Below are 22,315 nucleotides of genomic sequence, written 5' to 3' on the forward strand. Positions count from 1 at the left end.
GTGTGTGTGTGTGTGTGTGTGTGTGTGTGTGTGTGTGTGAGTGAGAGAGAGAGAATGTGCTTCTGTCCGTCTCTCTGGCCCCATCGGCCCGCTACTCTCTAGTTTGGTCTCATTTTGAACCGGAGCATCTGCAGATCATTTCCATACCTGATATGTTATGCTCCACTAAAGATAGGCATAATATGAGATGCATTCGTCCACGTTACCGTTATCTTCACAGCCATCTTTACTGTAAGGGAGCCGGTTAGTGACAATTGAGTGAGTTTCAACTCTTCTATGTTCGAGAGAGGAGAGGGAGACACGCCTGGCAGTGATCTTTACTCTCCTGACTGCACTGTTCTAGTTGCCTGTGTGCACTTGTTTAAAGCTGTAATGGATGCAGCAAAGAGGACAGCTTGACAGAGTGAAACACATTTCTGCTTTCACTTGACCTTTAAATCAAACTGCAACATCAGCGTTTCGCTTTGATTCATTTACTTTATGGGGAAAGTTTGATTTCAGCACATGGCCCCTCACTCAAACTCAACTCTTAGGACAGACGCACCGTATATTATGTCAGACTATACTGGAAGGCAGCTTTTTGTCACACTACGACACAGACTTCAGCTTTCAGTGTTTATCTAAGATGTATTACTAATGATACAAAACTAAAGAAATCATTAACAGAAGAACAGTTTCACAGGTTGAAAACAACAACAAAACTTGTAACGTGACAAAGAGATGGTGTCAAGTCTGCAGCGCAGTGTGACAGTCTGCAGCGCAGTGTGATCGTATGATTTGGTTGGTTGTGAGTCGGTGACGGTTTCACAAGTCAGTTCAGTGTTGATATCATACAATAATGAAGGTACACAGGAACACAGACTCATTTATTTTTAACAGTAGTTTCAACAATATAAAAGTAAGTGTCAAAGTTCTCTATCTAAGGGTTTCCAAAAGGGAAACTCACCGAGGTGAAAGCTCAGAAAGGTGAAAAGGTCTTTAAGTATAGGATTTGAAAATAGTTTACTTCCGGTGACTCATTGTTGTATCAAAAGCCAATTATGTTTCTATCCAAATTTAGCAAAAAATTTCACTGAATAACTGAAAATCGGCTTAAGAAAAATCGAATTAAATGTTCTTTTCCATCCACTACTACTAGATATGCAAATATAAGAAGTTGGTAAGTCAAGATAAACACTCCAGTCAGGTGCCATTAGACCATTACCAAAGAAGAGGGCATAACGAGATGTCGACAACGTGTCTCCTCATCGGTCGAGAAATATCTGATGTTTTTGTCAGTCGCCAGTTTTAGTTTCTTCCGTGACAAGTGATGTTGAAATGCTTCGTGTACATTATGATTTATTTGTTAAGCTTATTTCCATTGCACTTTGTCGCATGTGGCATTTATCGATTGAAAAATTTGAAATATCACCAAAAGAAGCTTCAACGCTTGATTGATGGAAAATTTTGTATTTCTTGAACACATTTACGTGTGTGTTATGTATGTGTGTCACTCCTTAACCAGAGAAGTGCATGTAGCTGTGACAGCATACCTTTTGTCCCCCCCCCCCCTTGCAGTATTAGGCTGGAAGCCAGCAGGGGAAATAAGTACGAATGAGAATTTAACAGGATTTTTTTTCAGCAGCGCTAGGGACGAGAACTAGTGGGCAGAAAGAGGGTAATGTTTTGAGAAATCGGACCATCTCCTTGTCTGTGTGTATAAGCAATTATGTACGTAATTGCAAATACTTGTTTTGTTTCTTTGTGGGGGGGCTTTTCTGTTATAGGAGCATTTCAAAAAATGTATGCACAGATTTTAGTTAAACTTTCAGGTGCAATTCAACAGCCAAATAGAATCACTTTCACGTGCTGTTTTCTTAAAAGTGTGTGTGTGCGTGTGTGTGTGTGTGTGTGTGTGTGTGTGTGTGTGTGTGTGTGTGTGTGTGTGTGCGCGCCCTGTGAAAGGGGCTTTGTTTTTCAAATGACCAGAGCACTGTTGTAATGCAGGCACTAATTCATGTTTGGCACATGGAGCAACGGGCTGTGCTACTCTAAGGGGTGTCCTGCTGGGTGACACATGATTCTTAAGAGTTTTTTTTTATCCGCACTCTCCCAAGTTGGGCATGCGAGGGATATACCTAAAAGTGTATGTTCATGCAGACACATTACACATGACCAGACAGTCCGTTTCGGCTATTTCCCAACATAAAACAAAAAAGGAGCATAAAACAGTATGTATGCAAAACTAATCAAAGCTTTAAAAATAAAAGAATGAAGTCCTTATTTGGCTTATACTATTTGCATACTTGTTTGTTTTTCAACCTTACGCTGTACTAGAATTACATGCATTTTTTTAACAATGTAACACATTAAGATTCCTACAATACCTTGTGTTACAATACATAATGTCGTAATATTTCAGTGATATATTTTGTGAAAATTGACACAATCCGCTGTTCTTTTAGGTTATGTATTGTTTCCTCATGGTGGATTTCATCTTGTTCTATTTTTGCTGTACCGCGATGCAAAACATTGAATTACATTGTAGCATATTGCATTCCATTGCCCTGCATATTGTTGTGAGGAGGACCAGAGCAGCTGCAAGCAGCAGTCCTTTTTTTCCCTTTACGGCTTTGACTGAGAGCTGCATGGGCTGCATCTCAAAACCCATTTACTATGCCCAATGCTTTAGGGAGAGACAGGTGGCTTGAATAAACGGATTGTGCAGAGAGATGAGGATAATACACAATAAACTCCCGCTGTCTCCCTGAACGACAGCGTGCGTGCATCATTTTCTCTCTCTCGCTGTGATGTACATGACCTTTCCATATGGGCTGCCTGGAGACATACCAAAGATATATGATTTAAATACTCAAATACTGAGCTTTCTGATGCCTCCTAATTACCAGCATCTGTCAGAGGGATGCATTTGTTGTGTGCGTCCGTGTGCGTGTGCGTGTGCGTGTCTATGCTTGTGGGAATGTGTGTTGTCATGTACATGCACTGCAGGATTAGTGCTTTCATTTGTACCAGCACATAGGTGTGAGTGTAACTTTTTCACGTGGTTGGATGTGGTCGGCTGGTTTCTCCGACGGGCTTTTATGTTCGGTTGTAAGACTGCCTTTCACGGCCTACGTGTATTATTTATTTTTAGTTGTTCACGAATTCAATGACCAAGCTTTTTTAATTTGTTCCTGCGGTTCACTATCCCCTGGTTTCATCCATATCTATAAGATTCACCCGAACACGTTCTTTAAAGTTGCAGCTTCTTAGCTGTAAACTCTTCTTCTCCCTTCAGTCCTCTCTGCCTTGCTGTTATTATGAGCATGTCTAAACTAAGCGCAGACCCTCGACTGGTCCATGGACTCAGCTATTATGTCGAGCCCTGACGTTTATCCCCCGGTGTTCTAGGGCTTACGAGGAATGGGATTCATTAGAGGCAGCAAGAAAAAAAAAGAAATACTGAATAGAAAAATTATTGGTTTTTTTCTTTATTTAACTTTTAAGACAAAGTGAGCCACACGTCATATCATTTAGACAGGCTCTGGTCAGGCTGTTCTCATACACTGTTCGTAGCTAAACCTATGAAAAGCAATACGCAATACACACACACACACACAGTCTACCCAGGGACAACTTTTTCACAAGATATCACTCTATTCCAAAACAAAACAGACAGAAGTAGTCAAAGTACAGAAGCTATATGTGACAATCTGGGGATTGAAATGTGAATATGTGTAGCACAAAACATGTATACACAGATCCACTTTACATATAGAAAACAACAGGTCGATGACCCGGTCAGGTTTTGACTACAAGTCAAGTATTTTAACATGCTCTGTTAGCATTAAGCTGAAAGTAACCCCGAAAGTGACAAGGTACAGCTTAGAAACATTTGAGCCGAGTCTGAAGATGTTGAGCCGAGTCTGTTGTGTCCTGAAATGGTTACCATGCAGAAGATTAACTCTTTTGATTACCTGGTGGTAATACTGTGCAGTAAAACCTAAACGTACTGTATTGGCGAGTACAGAGAGTGGTGTGAAAATCAATCTTTTTAAACCTGTGGCCGTCAACAGTTCTCCATCTCACTCAACTGTGTAGAAGACATACTGACTTGTTGACTTTGCTCAAAGTGTGAAAGCATGGTTTGGGTGGAACAAAATAAAAAAATCATGAATTTAAATGTAGTTTTAGTATTTCTAGGGCCTTTGTTCATGCGACGCTAGTGGCCTGCTGTCAGGGTCGTGTGGGTGTGATCAATGTCCGTAGGCAGCAGGTGCTGGCAGGGGAGAGCAGAGCTAACTGTCGAAGGGACTTTGGTCTTTTTCTCTAACATTTAGTAAAGGATAAAGAGTGGTAAATGTCACGGCTTAATAGAAGGTAGGGACAGACTTTTGGCACACTGTTTCCTGGTATGGAAAAGTAAATGCCGTCTATTCATGTTCGTTCTTTTGGTTAGTAGAGAAGAAATGTGAGAAAGGAGCTGTCTGAAGAGATCCTTCATTCCTTGGATAATGAAACTGAATCCAAAAATAGAATATACAGGCTGTTGTGATGCCAGTATGTGTAGGTATACTCTTTGTATATACAGGGAAGGGGTGATAAATATGAGCTAATGCTTTCCCACAACCATAATTTAATGAATAATGACATAAAGACAAGCAATCTGCTATCCCTTCAAATGTGTCAGAGATGACAAAGACAAGCTGTTAAGCTGTCCTATCTTTTAGAAAAATGCCTTCAATAAAATACCCAAAATGATGAAGGAAAAGCTCCTCAACAATAAACCATATATGGAAATGTCTGGTCCCATTTGAAAGGTAAGAAGTTAAGGACTTTAAAACCATTGTAGGTAAACATATTTCTATTGCGGCGTAAATGGAAATGCAAAAAAGAAGAAAAGTAAGAATTTGATTCTCGCCTACCTTTAACAGACAGCGTCGCCTTTATAGCATAAAGCAATGGATAAGGATGCGACTGCATGTCTACCACTACTCTTTACTAAACCTCAGGCAATCTCCATGTTTCCGCCAGGGCTCACTGTGCTCTACTGTCTGAGATTTCCACAGATTTGTCCACGCAAGCTGAATAGAGTGACAAACGTTTGTTGGTGTGAGTGTTTCGATAGAGCCACCAGGTGGCCACAAACAGCCAGAGCTCCCTGCAGTGCAAGTCAGCCTAACTTTAAAAAGATGGCTGCCGACTCCTTCGTCAGGTCCACTGGGACTTCCCAGCAGCCCCAACTTCACTGTAGATCGGCAAGTAACTCAAATCTGCTGGTTTTGGCAAAAAATAACATATGCCTTGTTGAAATATTTTAGTGTTGGTGTGACTGCAAACTGTGATGTTTGACTGCTTTGTTTCCACTTCGTTTATAGCCGGCCGTGTGTGTGTGTGTGTGTGTGTGTGTGTGTGTGTGTGTGTGTGTGTGTGTGTGTGTGTGTGTGTGTGTGTGTGTGTGTGTGTGTGTGTGTGTGTGTGTGTGTCTGTGTGTGTGTGTGTGTGTGTGTGTGTCTGTGTGTGTGTGTGTGTGTGTGTGTGTGTGTGTGTGTGTGTGTGTGTGTGTGTGTGTGTGTGTGTGTGTGTGTGTGTGTGTGTGTGTGTGTGTGTGTGTGTGTGTGTGTGTGTGTCGAGTTAAGGTGCATGTCGGTGCTTTGGGAACCTCGGAATTTCCAGAAAATCCCAACATGTTATTGTAGACTGAGAAGAAAATGATCCCGGATCTTTTGAACGTAGCTCGCTCTTATATTTACAAAAGATAAAAATAGGTTACTTTTTTGTTTGTTTAAAATAATACGTAATAAGACTTCGTAACCCTAACCCTAACCCTAGCTTTCAAAGTCAACAGACTTTGAAAGCTATTAATTTGTGGGAACTGATTGGGTCAATTAAAGAAACTGCACTGAAACACTCTTGGTCAGTTAGGGAGGAGCACCCAAACAACTTTTCATTTCAGTTTATATCACTACAATAAACTGAATGCAATTAATTTGAGGGCATGACTTGAAGGCTGAAGTATTAATTTATGCACAATAGACACTATTACAAATACACCTGACACCTGCTGGGCTCCATAACAACGTGGGGACATGTAAAATGAAAATGTAATTAAAAGTAAATGTCCACCACAGAGTTAGTAAAGGGTCCGTCTTGTGCTGTAATACATGTGCTTTGCCCAACACTTCAGCTCCAAATGCCAAAAAACATTGCCAGAGAACAGAATCCAGAGAGGAATTATGATTTAAGCAAACTGTATTTGGCAAGCAAATGAGTGTGAATGAGACGGGACACAGGGTTGTGTATCAAAGTCAATCGTGTATTCATGTCCCACTACGCCATGATATTGTTTCAACACAACACTAATGCAGCTCTCAACTGTTAAACGCCGCTAAATGATTTTGCCATTTTTCATCATTTAGGGATTACAATTGAAAATAGTTGATACTACAAAACCTACTTCCTTAGGCAGCTTAAGAAATACAGGATCGAGCAAACAGCTTCCCGTTCTGTTCGACTGAGCTTTCATTGAGTCCATCGTCACATCTTATCGTACGGTACATACTAATGTCGAGGAACATTGTGTAACAAATGACATGTAAGCATTCATTTACCATGGCTTGCTCTTTGTCTTCCAGACATTGATGAGTGCGGTTTGCAGACACACACCTGCTGGAATGACAGCGTGTGTGTGAACCTACCGGGGGGCTACGACTGTGTGTGCACATCTGGTCCGGGCTGCAGCGGCGACTGCCCACAGGAAGAGCAAATCAGACGCAACGGAGAGGACTGGAAACCCGGCTTTGACCGCTGTGCTCTATGCTCCTGCAAGGTACAGAAGATGAACTCACACATTTGAATTTGAACACTAAAGACGCTTTCTCGCTGGATACATAAGCCACTAACACGCACCGACATCTGGCATTTGCCTTCAGTGAGAAAAGTTAGGATCGGCATTCATTCCCTGGACAAATTACCCTGCAGAACTCATGAGCATTTATCGGTTCTTTCTCCGTTTGGCAGTGAGCTCTGCTTCTATTGCCAGCCGGCGCCTCATTTCTGTCAACGGTAATACCAGAGAAGAAAAAAGACACGGCCAGTGCAATGGCACGGCTCTCACTACTCGTAAGCGGAAAAGAGTGTATCGCCTATTTTTAGTGGGTTTCCCATGTTTAAAAAAACCTGCAATTACGCTCTAATTTTGGTGGAAAACGGCTATGAGTAATACTGATGTTCACAACCTAGTGGATGATCTGAACTCAGGGTTTGCCTCTAAGCTGCTAATATACGTAGACTATCAAGAATAGTCTACGACTTTTCAAGTCAAAAAGGTGTGAGTGCGTGATACTGAAAGGATTTTGGTGGAGACGTACTTGGCAATCATCTAAAGACCATTCGGGAACTAAAGACAGAAAAGATGTCAACTAACTGTAATTTCTCTTTTGACGTAAAACCAAGGTCAAGCGACTTGACACGACATGCAAGATTGATACTTGACGGCCCCTTTTTAGAAATATCGTATCTATTTACGTCACTTTATTCTTTCACCTGTATGGAATGAATACGATATTCAAGAAAACCCATGAGCAGCGTTGAGCACAGAGACTTTATGCCATTTTTATATTCACTGTAACAACATCAATATACATGCAGGAAATACATGCAGTGGCAGACGGGACTGACTCAGACATTGCTATCAAAGAGAAGAAAGACCAGCACACAAAAAAAGACAAAGGCTTAGAAATGGAAAAGAGACGGGAAGAGTTGGATAAATTAACAATGAAGAGAAGAAATATTCTCAAAAGGGGAATGGAGCAAGGAGGGGGGGAAAGCTGGTAGGAAATATGGAGGAGTCTTTCTTTTGATTGCTTCTCTTACTTTCATTTCAGTAACTTAATACAGTTTTCTCCACCTGAAAAGCCAATGCTATTGCTAGTTATTTTCTTCCTTCGTTGGTTATGAAAACACTATATACTGGAAGAAGGCAACGGACAACAAAACGTGATGGGCTAGATGCAGTCTGACGACCAGCCAATAGTTTAACCCGACCATCTAAGACACCCGTAATAAGCCCTCATTGCACAGGGAAGCTGTATACGCACGACCACGGTACGCACAGTAGGTCGGAGCTGAACCTGGAGGTCTGTGCTCAGAAGTCAGAGTGAGGCAGTGTGGCTGCAGGAGAGGGAGATATTGATCAGATTTATCTTTGGGGAGTCGCGGCTCAGTGAGTTAGATTAATACAGAACACGGGGGGTTATTTTGAATGAAATGACAGCTGTGGGCGATCGTTCCAATCATGCTTCATCGGCTCATAAAACTCCAAATGTACCAGCAGGACGTTTCACATGAACTAATCCAGTAAGTACTGAAGGTGAACTAAAGCAAATTCTGTTCGTGTTCCGGGAGAAATTAAAAGTGAACGTTTGACATTAAGTCACTTGGGTCAGTAGTCAGTCAAGTTAATGTCAACCACGCTCTTTTCCTGACCCTCACTAAGTGGTTTTGTATTATTATTGTATTATTACTATATTGACACGCCTCCAAAACTGATGCTAGAGTACTGAGCAGGCTGTGGTACATGAGAATGTGTTTCAGCGGAAGGAGATTTGGAGCATTTTCAAAAAAAACAACTTTGCAACAAGTTAAAAACAAATGTAACAAAGCAATAAATATTTACTTGTCGATGATTAATTATTGCCAATAAGTATAGGTGTTTACATACATTCACATGATTTATACAAGTGAGCTGTTCCGACAAAAATAGACCCGCTGTGTGAAGAAATCGACAAGTGTGACACAAGTGTGACACCAACACTTGCTCTGCAAACAATGAATGCCTCCAGGATGCACTGCCTGGCTGGTTTTTGAGTCGGATGTTCACTGAATGTAAACAGGCAGTGATCTGGGCTCCTGCCGACTGTGAGGCAGCCAGGGAGTTACTGTGGGTTTTTTAAGGAGGAGAGAAATTGACGGTAATCAGGGTCAGAAAGTACAGACCAGTTGTAAATGCACATGAAACTGTCGATTTGGTTTGTTGAACATGAGAGGAAGGTTGATTGTTGTAATATGATTGAAATTTGTGGATGCCAGACAGGGCAAGTGGAAAAGATAGAAGTGCACGACGGGACGAGGGGCAGAGCAAGAAAGGGTTTTTAAAAACTGCCTAACACACGACGTCAAAAGGTTGAAACTTGAGAGCAAAGATTTTCTATTCTCAACTTTCACCAAAGTTTTATTTCAAGCTAAATGAAAGGAGACATTTAGTTGAATTAGATTTCAGAGTTTGACAAACAACCCACCCTGGAGAGGAATTCCTCATCTGAAGACTGTGTTGAAAGCAAGTCGTACCTCTGGATTTAAAGGGAATGTCATCTGAAGTGATCAAATTCATCATAACGTTGTTGCCATCAAAGTTGCCATAAAATACGACGTAATGATGTTGTTTTGGTTAGCGCAGCATTAGTATTCACGCCCGGTCTTATTCCTGGCATTAAAATGAACAGTTTGCCTTCATGCGTCCTGCCTGCACTGTACTGTACTGTTGGCAGTGCTTTCCCAGCAAGTCAAGGGCCATAACTGTTAAGACCAAGGCCTTCGGTATGGGTACCGTGGGACTCGGTTGTTACTGTAGCGGGACAATATGCATCGATAAAACATTGGCTCTGTATTGCCCTTTTAATGGTATGCGGAACGATTTTATGGCGCCCATACATTTTCCACCAGCCATTCCATGCAACATTTTTACATCTCCATTACAATTTCGTACCCGTGCCAGACAGTGCTGGCTGTGGTGAGTAAAATGGACCATAAAGTTTTCCCTGGGTGGAGATGGAGAGCCAGGGACACGGCGGCTCGGGGAGGCTCCCAGGTCTGGCAGATTTGACTTTGCATTCCGGCCCAGACGCCAAACTTCTAACGGATTCTCGCTTCATTCACGGCTCTCGTAAATTGCTGGTAGAAAATGGAGATTTGAAAGTTGCTAGAACCCATTAAAAACCTCCAAAGGTATATGCTGGCCTTGAATTATCTGCCTGAATGACCCAATGTGCAAAATCGTTAACAAGCTCTCGCTAAAGGGATCAGATCTGCATCTTGATCCTATACCAAAGTCCAAGGGCTTTTTGAATACGAATACTGATGTGTTTAATATTTTTGCAATTGCACTTCCTTCATATCAAAAGAAATGTCCGGCATTCAGTGTTGTTTCCAGGATTGTACTCTCTTCAGAGATTAAAAAGGCTCTGTAATGATACTTTGGGCATCAGGAGACCCTTCACCATAACTGGACACTGTGACTTTGCCGTGCAGGACGGGCAGACGTACTGCAGGAGGAGACCCTGTGACTGCGGAGACCCGGACGAGGATCTGTTTTGCTGTCCCGGCTGTGACAACAGGCCCAGCAGCCAGTGTCTGGACCAGAGCGGACGCACACTCTACCGCAGCGGGGCATCCTGGCTGTACGGCTGCCAGCAGTGCCGCTGCATGGTCCGTACACAGAAACACACACATTCACACAGAAGCTACATTATGTTTTTTGCCAACAGAAATGAAAGCTGACCATATTAAATCCCTACTTGTTTGTTAGAAGAAACAGATGACACCAAAAACACAGAATCTCCTCATCAACATGAAGCTCAGAGCTCTGCCTTAATCCGCCTGCTCAGCTGTGTGTGCGGAAGGCTCAGATAATTATCACCTCTCTAATTAGAGATGTGGCAACAAATTAGCTTGTGAGCTGTGACTGTTGTCAGATCAGCTGATTCTCACACACACACACACACACACACACACACACAAAAACAAGACCGTAACATTTGTGTCATCTTTCTGTTTTGTCCCACCTCACTCAGGAGGGGGAGGTGGACTGCTGGCCTCTGGTTTGCCCCGCGTTGATGTGCGAGTACACGACGGTGGCGGAGGCCGAGTGTTGCCCGCGCTGCGTCACAGACCCCTGCCTGGCCGACAATCTGTTGTATGACATACGGCAGACGTGCCAGGACCCCGCGGGCGCCGTCCGCCTCAGCGGAGACACGTGGCATATGCTCAACTCACCCTGTACCACCTGCAAGTGTAAGGTAGGCAAAAAGCAACAACAACCACAATGAAGGTTTGGCTTTACCGTGCAGCATTCTTGGTGATAAACTGTGTTTTAGAGAGTCTATCTGATGTGTGATGAGGATATGCAATGTCTGCTTCTCTGTCTTCCAAGATGAATAAATGTGTTTGTCACAGATGATGTAAGGTACATGTAATCTTGAAAGAGCAAAATATGCAGATCACTGTGTCAGGAACATGTCGCCATAACTCAGATCATCTCCACACATTTGCTAAAAATGATCTGTTGTCCCGCAGCTACAAGAATTTAAGTTGGCCAAAAACAGCTCAACAAACATATGGCCTGGACACATGTCAGGTTATTTTATATGTGGTTACATGAACTGAATTTTGCAAAAAACAAAATTTAAAAAAATCGGGTCATAGGCAGCAACAGCAGCAGCTGGTGCGCTCACTCATGCTGCGGTCACAGCAGGTGGTTATAGCTACTGCACTTGTGGAAGTTACTCTGATCTGCTTTTGCTGCATCACCTTTGGTAAAGACAGAGTTTGCCTCTGACCAGCAGGGAACCTCACTTTCAGCCAAGGCTGATGATGAATGACCGGTGAAACTTCCCCAGCTGATTACGTACATTAAGACAATTTTCTTTTGTATTACCAATTTTCTGAAATGGGATGTTTACATATACAAATATACATTTCCGGAACATTTGTAAGTCTAACTGTGGAGATGTTTTGGCTCCGAGAGAAAAAAGTAATTTATAAAATGGCCTTAAAGATATGTATTGAAAACCATACAGGTGAATAGGGAAACAACTTCTACTGATAGATACAACCATGAATCTCCCCCAGTTGATTGCCTACATTAACACAATTATTTTTTATATTACAAGTTTTCTGAAATTGTATTTTTAAAAATGCATATATTTTGGATGTTTTCTTTCCACGAGAAGAAATGTTATGGAAGCAAAATAGCCCAAAATCTATCTGTGCATGAAAAAGCAATGTTTTGAGTGTCTCGACTGAAAGGGTCAGTGCAGCCAAATTCCAAACCTAAATATATATTTGTTGCATCAAGTCATGCAGATTTGAGTTTTTGAGAGAATGGCCCCTCTTTTTCTTAGTTAAAGTAGTAGAAAGTAGTTAAAATTAAGTGTGTCATTGTGACAGTGATTACAAGCAACATGTACAGCATATTTGAATACACAACAGTATATTTACAACTCTCTGTCTGCTCTTTCCTGTCTTTTCATGCTGCTCCGCTCAGAACGGGAATATTTGCTGCTCGGTGGATCTCGACTGCCTTCAGAACAACTAAAAACAACTCCCCTCCTCTCACTGCGGGACTGCCACGCCCCCTCCTCCCTCTGACGACTCTCCCCCGGATTCATAAAACAGACTCACGCACACACATGTGCATGCCAGTGTGTGCACAGAAAATACGAACATGCACTGGACGGACTGGGGTGTTGAGGCTGTGCTTTCATGCCGTAACTCGACAAACCGTTAGAGCGTGAGCGAGTGTATGTGTGTGTGGCTCAGGCGGAGACTGAGGCCGTAGTCGCTCTATCCACAGTCACTTAGTTGTGTTTGTGTCTTTGTGTTGTTCCCATTTCACTAACTGTCTTGAGGAAAACTGTTTAACATTACGTCCCGAGCCCAAAAACAGAGACACGCAGCTGAATTACTAGCTGGACAGATGTTGAGGTGCTCCAGCTGTTTATGTTGCAACATGTCACTATTGCTTGGTCACCTAGCAAATCATCATCTAAACATTCAATATTGTGGTAACCAAAAGTACTGCACCCTCATTTTATATGATGTCCTGTTAAGCAGGAGATAGTTTGATGTAGAAATAACAACTTTGAAAAGTAAAAAAAATGCTGTTAAGTCTAATAGTGTAGGTCAGTTTCCAACTCAACACAACTTCTCTCATGGGAGCATAGACTGTATATAATGTCCATGTATCTAGATACGTCCGATATGTCATAAACCCTGTTCAATCTTAAATTTAATCTTAAAAATGTCATTGCAGCCCTCAGTATCTATAGCAATTAGTACTACAGTGATATAGCAATTATAGACTTGAAAAAGTACAGGTTCTGATGATGCGTTTCGGCCTGTGGCTTTTACCAGCGTCAGGGCCACATTCTGAAATGAGTTGCTCTCATAATTAAGTTTTTCTCAATTCTACAAGTGTTACTGGAGCTTAGCTTTTTGACAAGCAGCGCCTGAACGCACCATAAGTTTTGATCTCGGTGAGGCTAGACCTTGCCATTTGAAAAAATGGCATGGTGTAACTTTCTGAAGAGTAACTTTCTGAAGGAGACAATCCGACAAAAACACCCACGTCAGGCAGTGATTGAACAGGATGGGCAAAAGAGAAAGCATGCAGGGTTTCTTAGTCTTTTAAGAAACCCTTTTCTGAGGATTCTTAGGGTTTGGTAGTCTGAAAGTGCGCGCTGTCATCCCCATTGTGGTCCGCCCATCTCTCTGATGCCTGTTGCGCGCGTAGACTGGCCGTGCAATGCTCCAGTCTTCAGTTCTTTTAAAATGACCTGCCTACGATGAGTCACATCCCTCAAGAGGATCCAGGCTCTGAATTCGGACATAGCTGTAGTCTGTCGGTGCTGAGCCATTAACCAACACTTCCCCCTCAGTCTCAATGTCTCCTGTTTGATGCGGTTGACTGCCAGATAGCTAGTTATAGCAAGACATGATATCAAAAAGCATGATAAAGCAGTTTGATGGTGCACAACAGATTCCTGCAGGCCGGAACAAGCTGGCAGAGCTCGAGGTGGGTCCGACTTCTCTTTGCTGTCTCCCGGGGCTCCTCAGCTCTGAACCATGTTGCGCACACAGAGAGTGGCACAGAGGCACATAAAATGAAGAGCGAGTGGGGGGGGGGGGGGCCTAATTAAAGCCATGTCACGAAGGCCTGGATGTGAGTATGCCAGGGGGTCACCAGGAGTCGAATGTGTTTACAGACAGCCAGTCTTAATAGGGCGGCAGAGTCTGGTGTTTCTCCTGCTGCAGGTCACACATTCACAGCTCTGACACCACTGTGGTCCCTGTCCCTGTCCTCTCCTCCACACCGCTCTTCATTATCCTCAAGCTTGTCTCGAGAGCGCCAACGTTTCCCTCAAGTGTCGTTGTTATCACCCTCACTGTCTGTTTTTATTCCCACAGAAAACTTGGGGACACTGTCTCAAAATGTTGTGAAATGAGCACAGACTTTGAAAGGTGAACTGCGTGTTGTGCCAATCTGACATGCCAGGGGAAGCCTTTTGTCGGGTGAAATAGTATTTAGTCAACTTTTGTTATACAGTTCTTTGTGAAAGCACTTAACAGTTTTTTTAGGCAAGTCAAATCATTTCAGAAGGATAACTCGTTTCAAAGCTGGAACCAACGCTCAAGGTCTTCTCTACACCTACTTCCCTGGTTTCTCTGCACGCCGTCAGCATATTGCAGATATCACGACTCAATTTCCCTTTTCAGAGAAAAACTGTTCCCACAGATGAAGATAATCCTTCAGAGTGAAAATGAAACATTCATTTGGTTTCATCAAAGCTCCTTTTTTTTTATGTGAAGTAAGTCAGCTGCTGGAGCTCTAAAAGACACTGGTATCTCCCGTCAAATATTGGGATGATACCGGAAAGCCTAATGCAGACTACACAACTTTGACTGGGATTTTCCCATTCCAAACAAATATTTAGGATCTGAGACAAAAGCACCCTCAAGTGGCAATGGAATCCACGCCTAACTAACTGATGAACAGAGAGATAGTCCACATATAGCAGGCAGGAAGGGAGGTGGACAGGTTAAACAAACACAGGACTTTCACCCAGGAAAGTGCTGTTCATGTCCCTGTGTGAAACTAAAAGTCATCGTTGACATTCTATCACGTCAATCACTAGTCAGTCAAGTTAACGTAAACGGCACTCTTTTCCTAAACCTAACTAAATGTTTGTTTTGAAAAGACACTATGCATGTAATGGGTTTATATCGTCACGCCATCTCTGCCATGTTCAAAACTGACGCTAGAGGGGTACGTAGTGAGTCATAGCTGGAATATTACGATCATTCCTTCAATCATCCAAATGGCGTAATCTCATTACTACACCTTATCTGACACCAGCTGTGTCTTTGTTGTCTGAGGTAACCTTGATCTCTGGAGTTAACAGTAAATGTCTCCTCCATCTCTCCCTCCCTCCCTGCTGACCTTCCACTATTTAATGTCAGACTAGTTTTGAGGATATTTTTTTATACTTTGGCTCTCAAACACGGTGCTCATTTCACAAACCTTTTTGGGAAAGGCGATTCTGGTTGTTTAACCCCCCGGGGGTCGACGGTGGCGTGCAGCGAGGTGTGCCGCCCCTCTGACCTCTCTGCCGCAACGTCCTTGTGCCGTCATCCGTGTTTTTGTCTCACTCGAGCATCTCTCCGTGTACTCTCCTCCATCGTCACAACGCCTCTTGTAAAACTGAAATCGTCAACTGTGCACAGAACACACCCACACACACACACACACACACACACACACGAAAGAAAAACAATGTATGTAAATGGTATCTGTACCCATCAAAGTTAAACACAGCAATCGTAAGCAGACATTTGTACAAAGGATCACTGAAAACAATGTTTTAAGATTGCTGTTGATTGATTTGATATGAATTATGATGACTACTGTAAAACACTATTTGCAAGTCTGTGTGTAAACGTTTTTACATACCGACGATATGATAAAATTATACAGTTTTTTAATTCTCATTGTGTTCATGAATAACGTGTTCATTTCAGTGGACTGCTTTTCTTTCTGTGGGATAGGTTCTGTTTTGCTGTAAATACTGTGTAAAGTGACGGGTTCTGTAAAGAGAGTAAGACTTTGTGAATAATTCTCACTAGCACAGCTTCTTAGGATCCGAGCGTTGCAATTCGAGTATGACAGAGAAGCAACATTTCTATTGTTTTTACTATTTCTTTATTTTTCTATTCTTGCCTTAACCCTTTTAGTATCGGTCATAGTTTGATGTCTTTTCACCGTTCTAGGACGACAGTGTGGATTTGACTAGCCTTGTGTGTATGTACAGATCTCTGATCAGTCTCCTTCACTAAAAGCTGAGAGAAGCAGAAGTGGATTCTGGAATTCCCAATGAGCGTAGACCAGCGTCTGTCTCGCGCGTGTCAGACGAGGAGCCTGGACAGACTTCACTTCACATCTTCTTGTTTTTTTCCAACACACGTCTGTTTGAACTGAACTGAAAATATCTTCCTGAGGACCAGACAAAATGGGACTATGTACACATGTAAAAAAGAAAAAAAAAAATCTAATGTTGAACATGACAATGTGGTTCTTGATTCAGTTCCTACTAAAAAAAAAAAAAAAAAGCAAGCCATTGTGTTACTCCTTAAACGTCTGACTTTTTCAAGGAAGCAGTTCTGGATCTTCTAGATCCTGATGTGCTTGTTCATGGTTTTGATAGAAGACCGTGGCGGAGGAATCCACCTGGTCTGTTCATAGTCTCTTCTCCAGATCAGAGTGGCCAACCTAATTGTACTCAAAGGGTTAAGTGTCATTTGACTTGAAGACTGTGTCGTGATAAGAGTTTGCTGTAAAAAAAAAGAAAAAAAAAAAAGTTATTCGGTTAATAAATATTTTACTTGTTTACTTTATTTGCATTCAAAGTGTGATGATGACTGGCAGCTGAGCTCACAGGTTGATGGGAGGTGAGCCTCACCTCCAGAGTAATTGCAAAAATAGAGGACAATCACGAGAGACGCCGATATGGTTCGCCATCACGCTCCCCACCGGCAGCTTAAACGAAAGCAACGTTTTCCCGAGCCTTAGAAATGAAAGTCAATCCCAGCGTTGGGATACAGTCCTGGAAAAGTCTTTCATGTTTCTACTTATATCAATACTGCTGTTTTCCATTCCCCTCGGGAAATGTGTGAAAGGCTGCACGGCAGTGAAGATTAGTACATTCTTTTGATGCTTTAAACGGAGCGCTGCCGTGCTGCTAACAGGAGCCGGTACAGCAACGCTTTTGAGGCTACATCGTCGAGGAAAAGAGAAAAAAAGAAGGTGAAAGCTCCACAACATGAGACCTGGTGTTTTATATTTCCCTGCAGCGCCACAATCGATGAAAAATACACACACGGAGCACATTATGCAAAACACACAGATGCAGGTATTCCCAAACTAGTAGAAGCTTATTCTTAGATACATGAAATTACGTCTCCTCTACTTGTGCCACTGTTAAAGGGAAAACGAGCCACCTTTTATGTGGCTGTCCAATCAGTGTTGATAGTAAATGTAATTAATTGAAGCTATAAATTCCTCAGTATTGCCCGAGAAAGGAGAGTTCTCCTGCTCGCTTAGCCGTGCCTGCACGTACCACGATGCATTGCGCGCATTGCAGAAGCGGTGACCAGAAATCCAAGTTGAAATAGTCATCGATGTATAAAGAGAGAGGTAGAAGAGGTGTGAAGGTTTAGTCTTCGTCTTTAGACGGAAATGCTTCCTAGTTTAACTCACACAACAACTCAACACATTTTAGTCACCAAAACGTCATCGGATTTTAGTCGTTACCTTCAGTCCAAATGTTTTCTTTCTTCTTTGGTCTCAGTTAGTTACATAGGTCATATAGAGGAATCACTTTTAAATTGAGACCGTTTCATAACCAGTAAAATGTCTTCAGAGAAACTTTAAAGTCGCCTACAAAATGTGTTCACAAAGCATGATAGCAGTATTATAATTATTCTTTAATTTCAGACGTAAATGATTGAATTGCAAATACAGTTTAACAAATTCAGCCCGATGAATATGGTGCCATATCTGGAAACTACTCCAATGTATAACAAAGATCTGTGGGTTTTAATTATGCTCTGCAATATGCCAAGCAAGACGTCACATAAATGTTATTTGTTTTTGTTTTTTCTGGTTAAAATAACACCTAAAAAGTATGGAAGACTTTGATATATACTACTGCTTTGTTGTTGAGATAAACAACTGATTACCTGCAATGAATCTCGCATGAACACACTAGAGAATATAGACTTTGAATATTATACAGGAACTAATCTGACATCAGTCCCCATGTGTTTTCTTGAATATCTGCTTGGCACAGATCAGTATGAACGTCTTTATCTTAGACGGTGAATTGAGATGCCTCTGGGGGGGGGGGGCTCTCTAGTGTGCAGCACTGGGGAGGGTTCAGTCAATTAACCTGCTGTCAGTCAGCTGTAGAGCAAGTGCTCTCTTGTTCTCTCCACTCCGTCTGTCCCGGTCACAGTGAGTGGTGGCCCTGCACTCCGCTGTCCATCCCGGCTCCGCCCAAAGGTGCTTACCATTCATGGACTGGGACCTTTGAGTTCGCCACTGAGGTGATGGAGCGACTCCCTCAGCAACAACTCATCTACTGTATAGATGCAGAGGGGGAGGATGATGCAGCTAGCATCTATGCATTAATGGACTGACTTTACAGCATGCAGGTGAAAATTGTCATCCCCCCCCAAGCAGTCAAATCGATCAATTTCTCCTCTTTCTATTGACATCTCACGAAGGCCCCGGGCAGCCGTATATTGAAATGCAAGAGGCAACAAACACAAGTGCTCCACCTGAATTAAGGCTGAGAATTAATACATAAAGTATGTGCATATTGCTCATGTTATTACAATGACGATTAAGCTGTTTAAATGCCTTATCGACATCCTGGCCAATCAATGGGTGTATAATTAAAGAGTGGAGCTGAGCCAGTGACAAGGCGAGCAGCAACGCCACTATTGACCTGTGGTCAGATGCAGCTAAGTGTTTATTTAACCCAGTGTCATGGTGTGTGTGTGTATTTAATATATCTATATGACCTAGTGACCCTGCCTGCTTGCCGATTTTCCTAAGTTTGATTTGATTCAAATTCTTTTTCTTTACCATTTTTGGATGTCACACCATACAGAGTGAAAAGAGTCAATAATCACAAACACAAACACCATTACGTTATTCCATGTTCAAGCAACTGTGAAATTAGTAAACCAGGTGGAGCTAATAACAGAAACAGGAATATCAGTCTCTAATGGCATACGGGTGGTTAGCATAGCTTGAGGTGTTGAAGGTATTGATATTCAGAGTCTGCTGTGGGAGAAAGCCTGTTCCAGCATGTGAATAAATTGCCTACTTGGACCTTTTATCCCAGCACTGAGCATTCTTCCCTCCTCTTTGTGTAGTGCAGGTTCAGATCTAAAGAGGTAGTCTGAATATACAATAGATGTGAAAATTAATGATTTCTTTTAAATAAGAGTGGGCAGCGCACCATCCCGGAGTATGAATTTTTCATAAAGCTCCTGGAAAGATGAATAAGGTGGAGCAACATGAGACGGCGCTGCGAGAGATCTAATAAATACACATATAGAACTGGAAAGCCGTGTATGCATTATCAGATTGTGGTGAAAGACCCAAGCGAGGATGTTTGAGCATGTTTGCTGTATATACACCTCGGTTTCATGAATAAATAAACAGATAAATGAGCCACGTCATGTCCGTCACACATGTAAAGGTACAGCTACAGTGGGCCCACTCACTGTGATTATGGCCACCTATCACAGTGGGCCAGATGAAATGTCTTGGGCACTTTTGTACTAAATACACAAATCTTTCAGTCAGTGACACAAAGAGATGGTGACTGAGTTAATGTTCTGCTCGATGGTAATTATCACTGTGCTGTCGACCTATTAAATAAAATAACAACAGAGCTTTAGAGTCCATCATGAAGCAATTACAAATAAAAGGCTGTTAAATTGAAGAGACAAAAAGTTAAAATAGTAAAAAAAGATTTTACCAATAATTTATGAGATGTAAGCTCACCTTTGGAAGGGGGCTGTGTGTTTGTTTTTTGGAATGGTACAAAGTCAATTGGCTAATCTTGCAGATGCTGGAAAACTGTTACAAAGTTTAAGGCTTCTACTTTCTACTCGCGCCAGTTCTCAGTCACATGTTGAAATGAGATAAGAGCAGAATCACAAGGTGAGCTCTGAGATGTAGCCTGGAGCAAAGCTTTTAACCGCTTTCAATCTTAAAGCTGCATTAATTGATTTCTGGCCACCAGGGGGCAGAAAAACACACGTACACAGCCAACACCCGATCCCTGACATTGTTCGCACACAGTTGCCTATTTACACATCCAGCAAACAGAAAGTAACTGGCAGCATTCTTTTGGATTTGTGCTTATGTCCACCTCACAGATGTCTCCCTCACTTTCCTTCTAGCTCTGGTTTTGTTTTCAACTTCTGATTAAAATACAACATCTGTCTCATTAGCTGTTAAAACCTTGATTTTCCTCTGTTTGCTAACGTCTGTCTGCGGTTTCCCACACTATTGCCATCACCCTCTTCACATGCACTCCTAAATGTGAAAAAACACACCTGAACATTAGTTAATGGCCCCTCTCCAGGGTTTGATAAAAGGCATTCTGGGTAATCTGGGAAATCAATAGAATTGACAAAAATCTTTGATCACATTGCTGATACCGCATATAACACGAGAGACTTTTCTCTTTGACACAGTAAATCCAAAGGCGGCGGGACAATCTTTTGGGTAATGTGGTGGACTGGATCCGGATTAAAGTGCCAGTAAATGTGCCAGAATTAGCCATCAGGGTGGGTTCAGGGTTCTGTGTCTGGTTAGAAACGACTTGAGAGCCCAGTAGAAACCAATTAAACCATCAGCCGCCAGCCTCCACCACGACCTTCACACACCCGCCCTGACCAGCCCTATTAATTTTCTGTCACAAGTTATTAAGCGATAACATTTATCAATTAGGCAAACAGATTTAAATTGGAGAGGGTACGCAGCCCAGAGGCACAACCATCCACAAGTGCCAGGCCCATTTAGAATAAAAATACTAGACATAATTCTTGAAAAGACCTTGTGTATCAGGAGGTGTCAGCAGATGCGCTGGTCTCTAATGTGCTTGTTTATCACGGCGTAGAGAGACTGCAGATAATCAGTCGAGCAGGCAGCTGGCCTTTATTAAAAAAACATGCATTCACAATCAGCTGTTCAACAGCTCAAGGCTCTGTAATCCCCTCAGAGTTCTAACAGACAGATCCCTCTGAATCGGTGTTTATTTCCCACTTCATCGCGCGGAAAACAAAGAGTTTCATATATTTAAAAAAAAACAAAACAACACATCCGATATCTTCCACCATTGATACGGACCGTAGAGCAGAAGTCTTTCAACCTCCAGTTGCTGAGTTGAAGTTCATATTTGAGTTGAAGTTAAAATATTCAGTATTATGTAAATGCGGAACCTAGATGGATGCCGTTTGTCATTTAAACATTAAGCTTACACCAGTATGACACACAGCTCTTTGAAATAACAAAAAAAATGAAATAACGGGTTGCGTAACGCTGAATAATTATATCTAATTATACATTCCCCCCCAACTCCCTGTGTCTCACTGTTTCTGCGATTCTTTTTCCTTCGACCGTGCTGTGAAATCCTTAATCTGGGCCGAGGAGAGAAACTGGGCCAGACGTGGATGATCAATAGACTTTCTATGATAACCTGACAGATCCTTATTAGACGTGACGCTGCGAAGCCTCCAGCCCTGTTGTCGTATTCATCTGCACTCACACTGACTGACTTTGAATATTTGAATGTGAACAAAGCAGACAGTGACAGCATCCAGCCTGAACCACCCGACTGCCAAAGTCTTCATTTCCTGATGAGACTGATGTTCCTCCGATGTGTCGGTATTAGAAAGAGGAGAGGGGTTTCGACTAAATGCAAAGAGGCTGACAAACTCTGGGTGAAAACAGAAACGTTTGGAACAAGATACAACTTTTACAGACACTTCGGCCTCCGCCCAAACACAATGTTCTGGTTATCTGGTTACTCGAGATGGAATTTAAGGTAATTAGAGATTATGAGCGAATATGTATTTTTATTAGCAATATAATATGTATGTCTGTTGGCTCTCAAATGCAGACCCACACAGATTAAACACTAAGTGAATATTCATTACGAGCACTGATGTCAGGATTACGCCGCTAACAGACACGATAGCTCTGTTTGTGTGTGTGTGTGTGTGTGCTTCTGAGAAGGCTAAAGGTCTGCTCGGTAAATATGACTGGAACAGATAACAGGACTCTGACTGGGTAATGAGACAGGAAGAAATGTTAAGGGAGCCCTGGGAGAGACGAGTAATGAAGCATTGTTTTCGGGATGAGTATGCGAGCTCACACACACACACACACACACACACACACACACACACACACACACAC

At 42.3% G+C, this 22,315-nt stretch overlaps 1 protein-coding gene across 3 annotated transcripts in view; it reads left to right on the forward strand.

Annotated features, from left to right (window-relative positions):
* The window catches only part of LOC116384004 (protein kinase C-binding protein NELL1), a 233,874-nt gene extending 218,474 nt beyond the window's left edge, over positions 1 to 15,400 (forward strand). For 2 of the 3 annotated variants that reach the window (XM_031848250.1, XM_031848249.1), the window contains 4 exons: positions 6,615 to 6,808; positions 10,288 to 10,464; positions 10,830 to 11,054; positions 12,302 to 15,400. In XM_031848250.1, the coding sequence (XP_031704110.1) occupies positions 6,615 to 6,808; positions 10,288 to 10,464; positions 10,830 to 11,054; positions 12,302 to 12,352 (647 nt within the window). In that variant the 3' untranslated portion in view covers positions 12,353 to 15,400. Of the gene's footprint in view, positions 1 to 6,614; positions 6,809 to 10,287; positions 10,465 to 10,829; positions 11,055 to 12,301 lie in introns of those variants that run through there. The other variant, XM_031848251.1, reaches the window with a different exon arrangement.
* The last annotated feature ends 6,915 nt before the right edge of the window (positions 15,401 to 22,315 follow it).

Source organism: Anarrhichthys ocellatus, unplaced genomic scaffold, assembly GCF_004355925.1.
Source record: "Anarrhichthys ocellatus isolate YVR2014 unplaced genomic scaffold, GSC_Weel_1.0 scaffold8, whole genome shotgun sequence".
In the NCBI taxonomy this organism is placed as follows: domain Eukaryota; kingdom Metazoa; phylum Chordata; class Actinopteri; order Perciformes; family Anarhichadidae; genus Anarrhichthys; species Anarrhichthys ocellatus.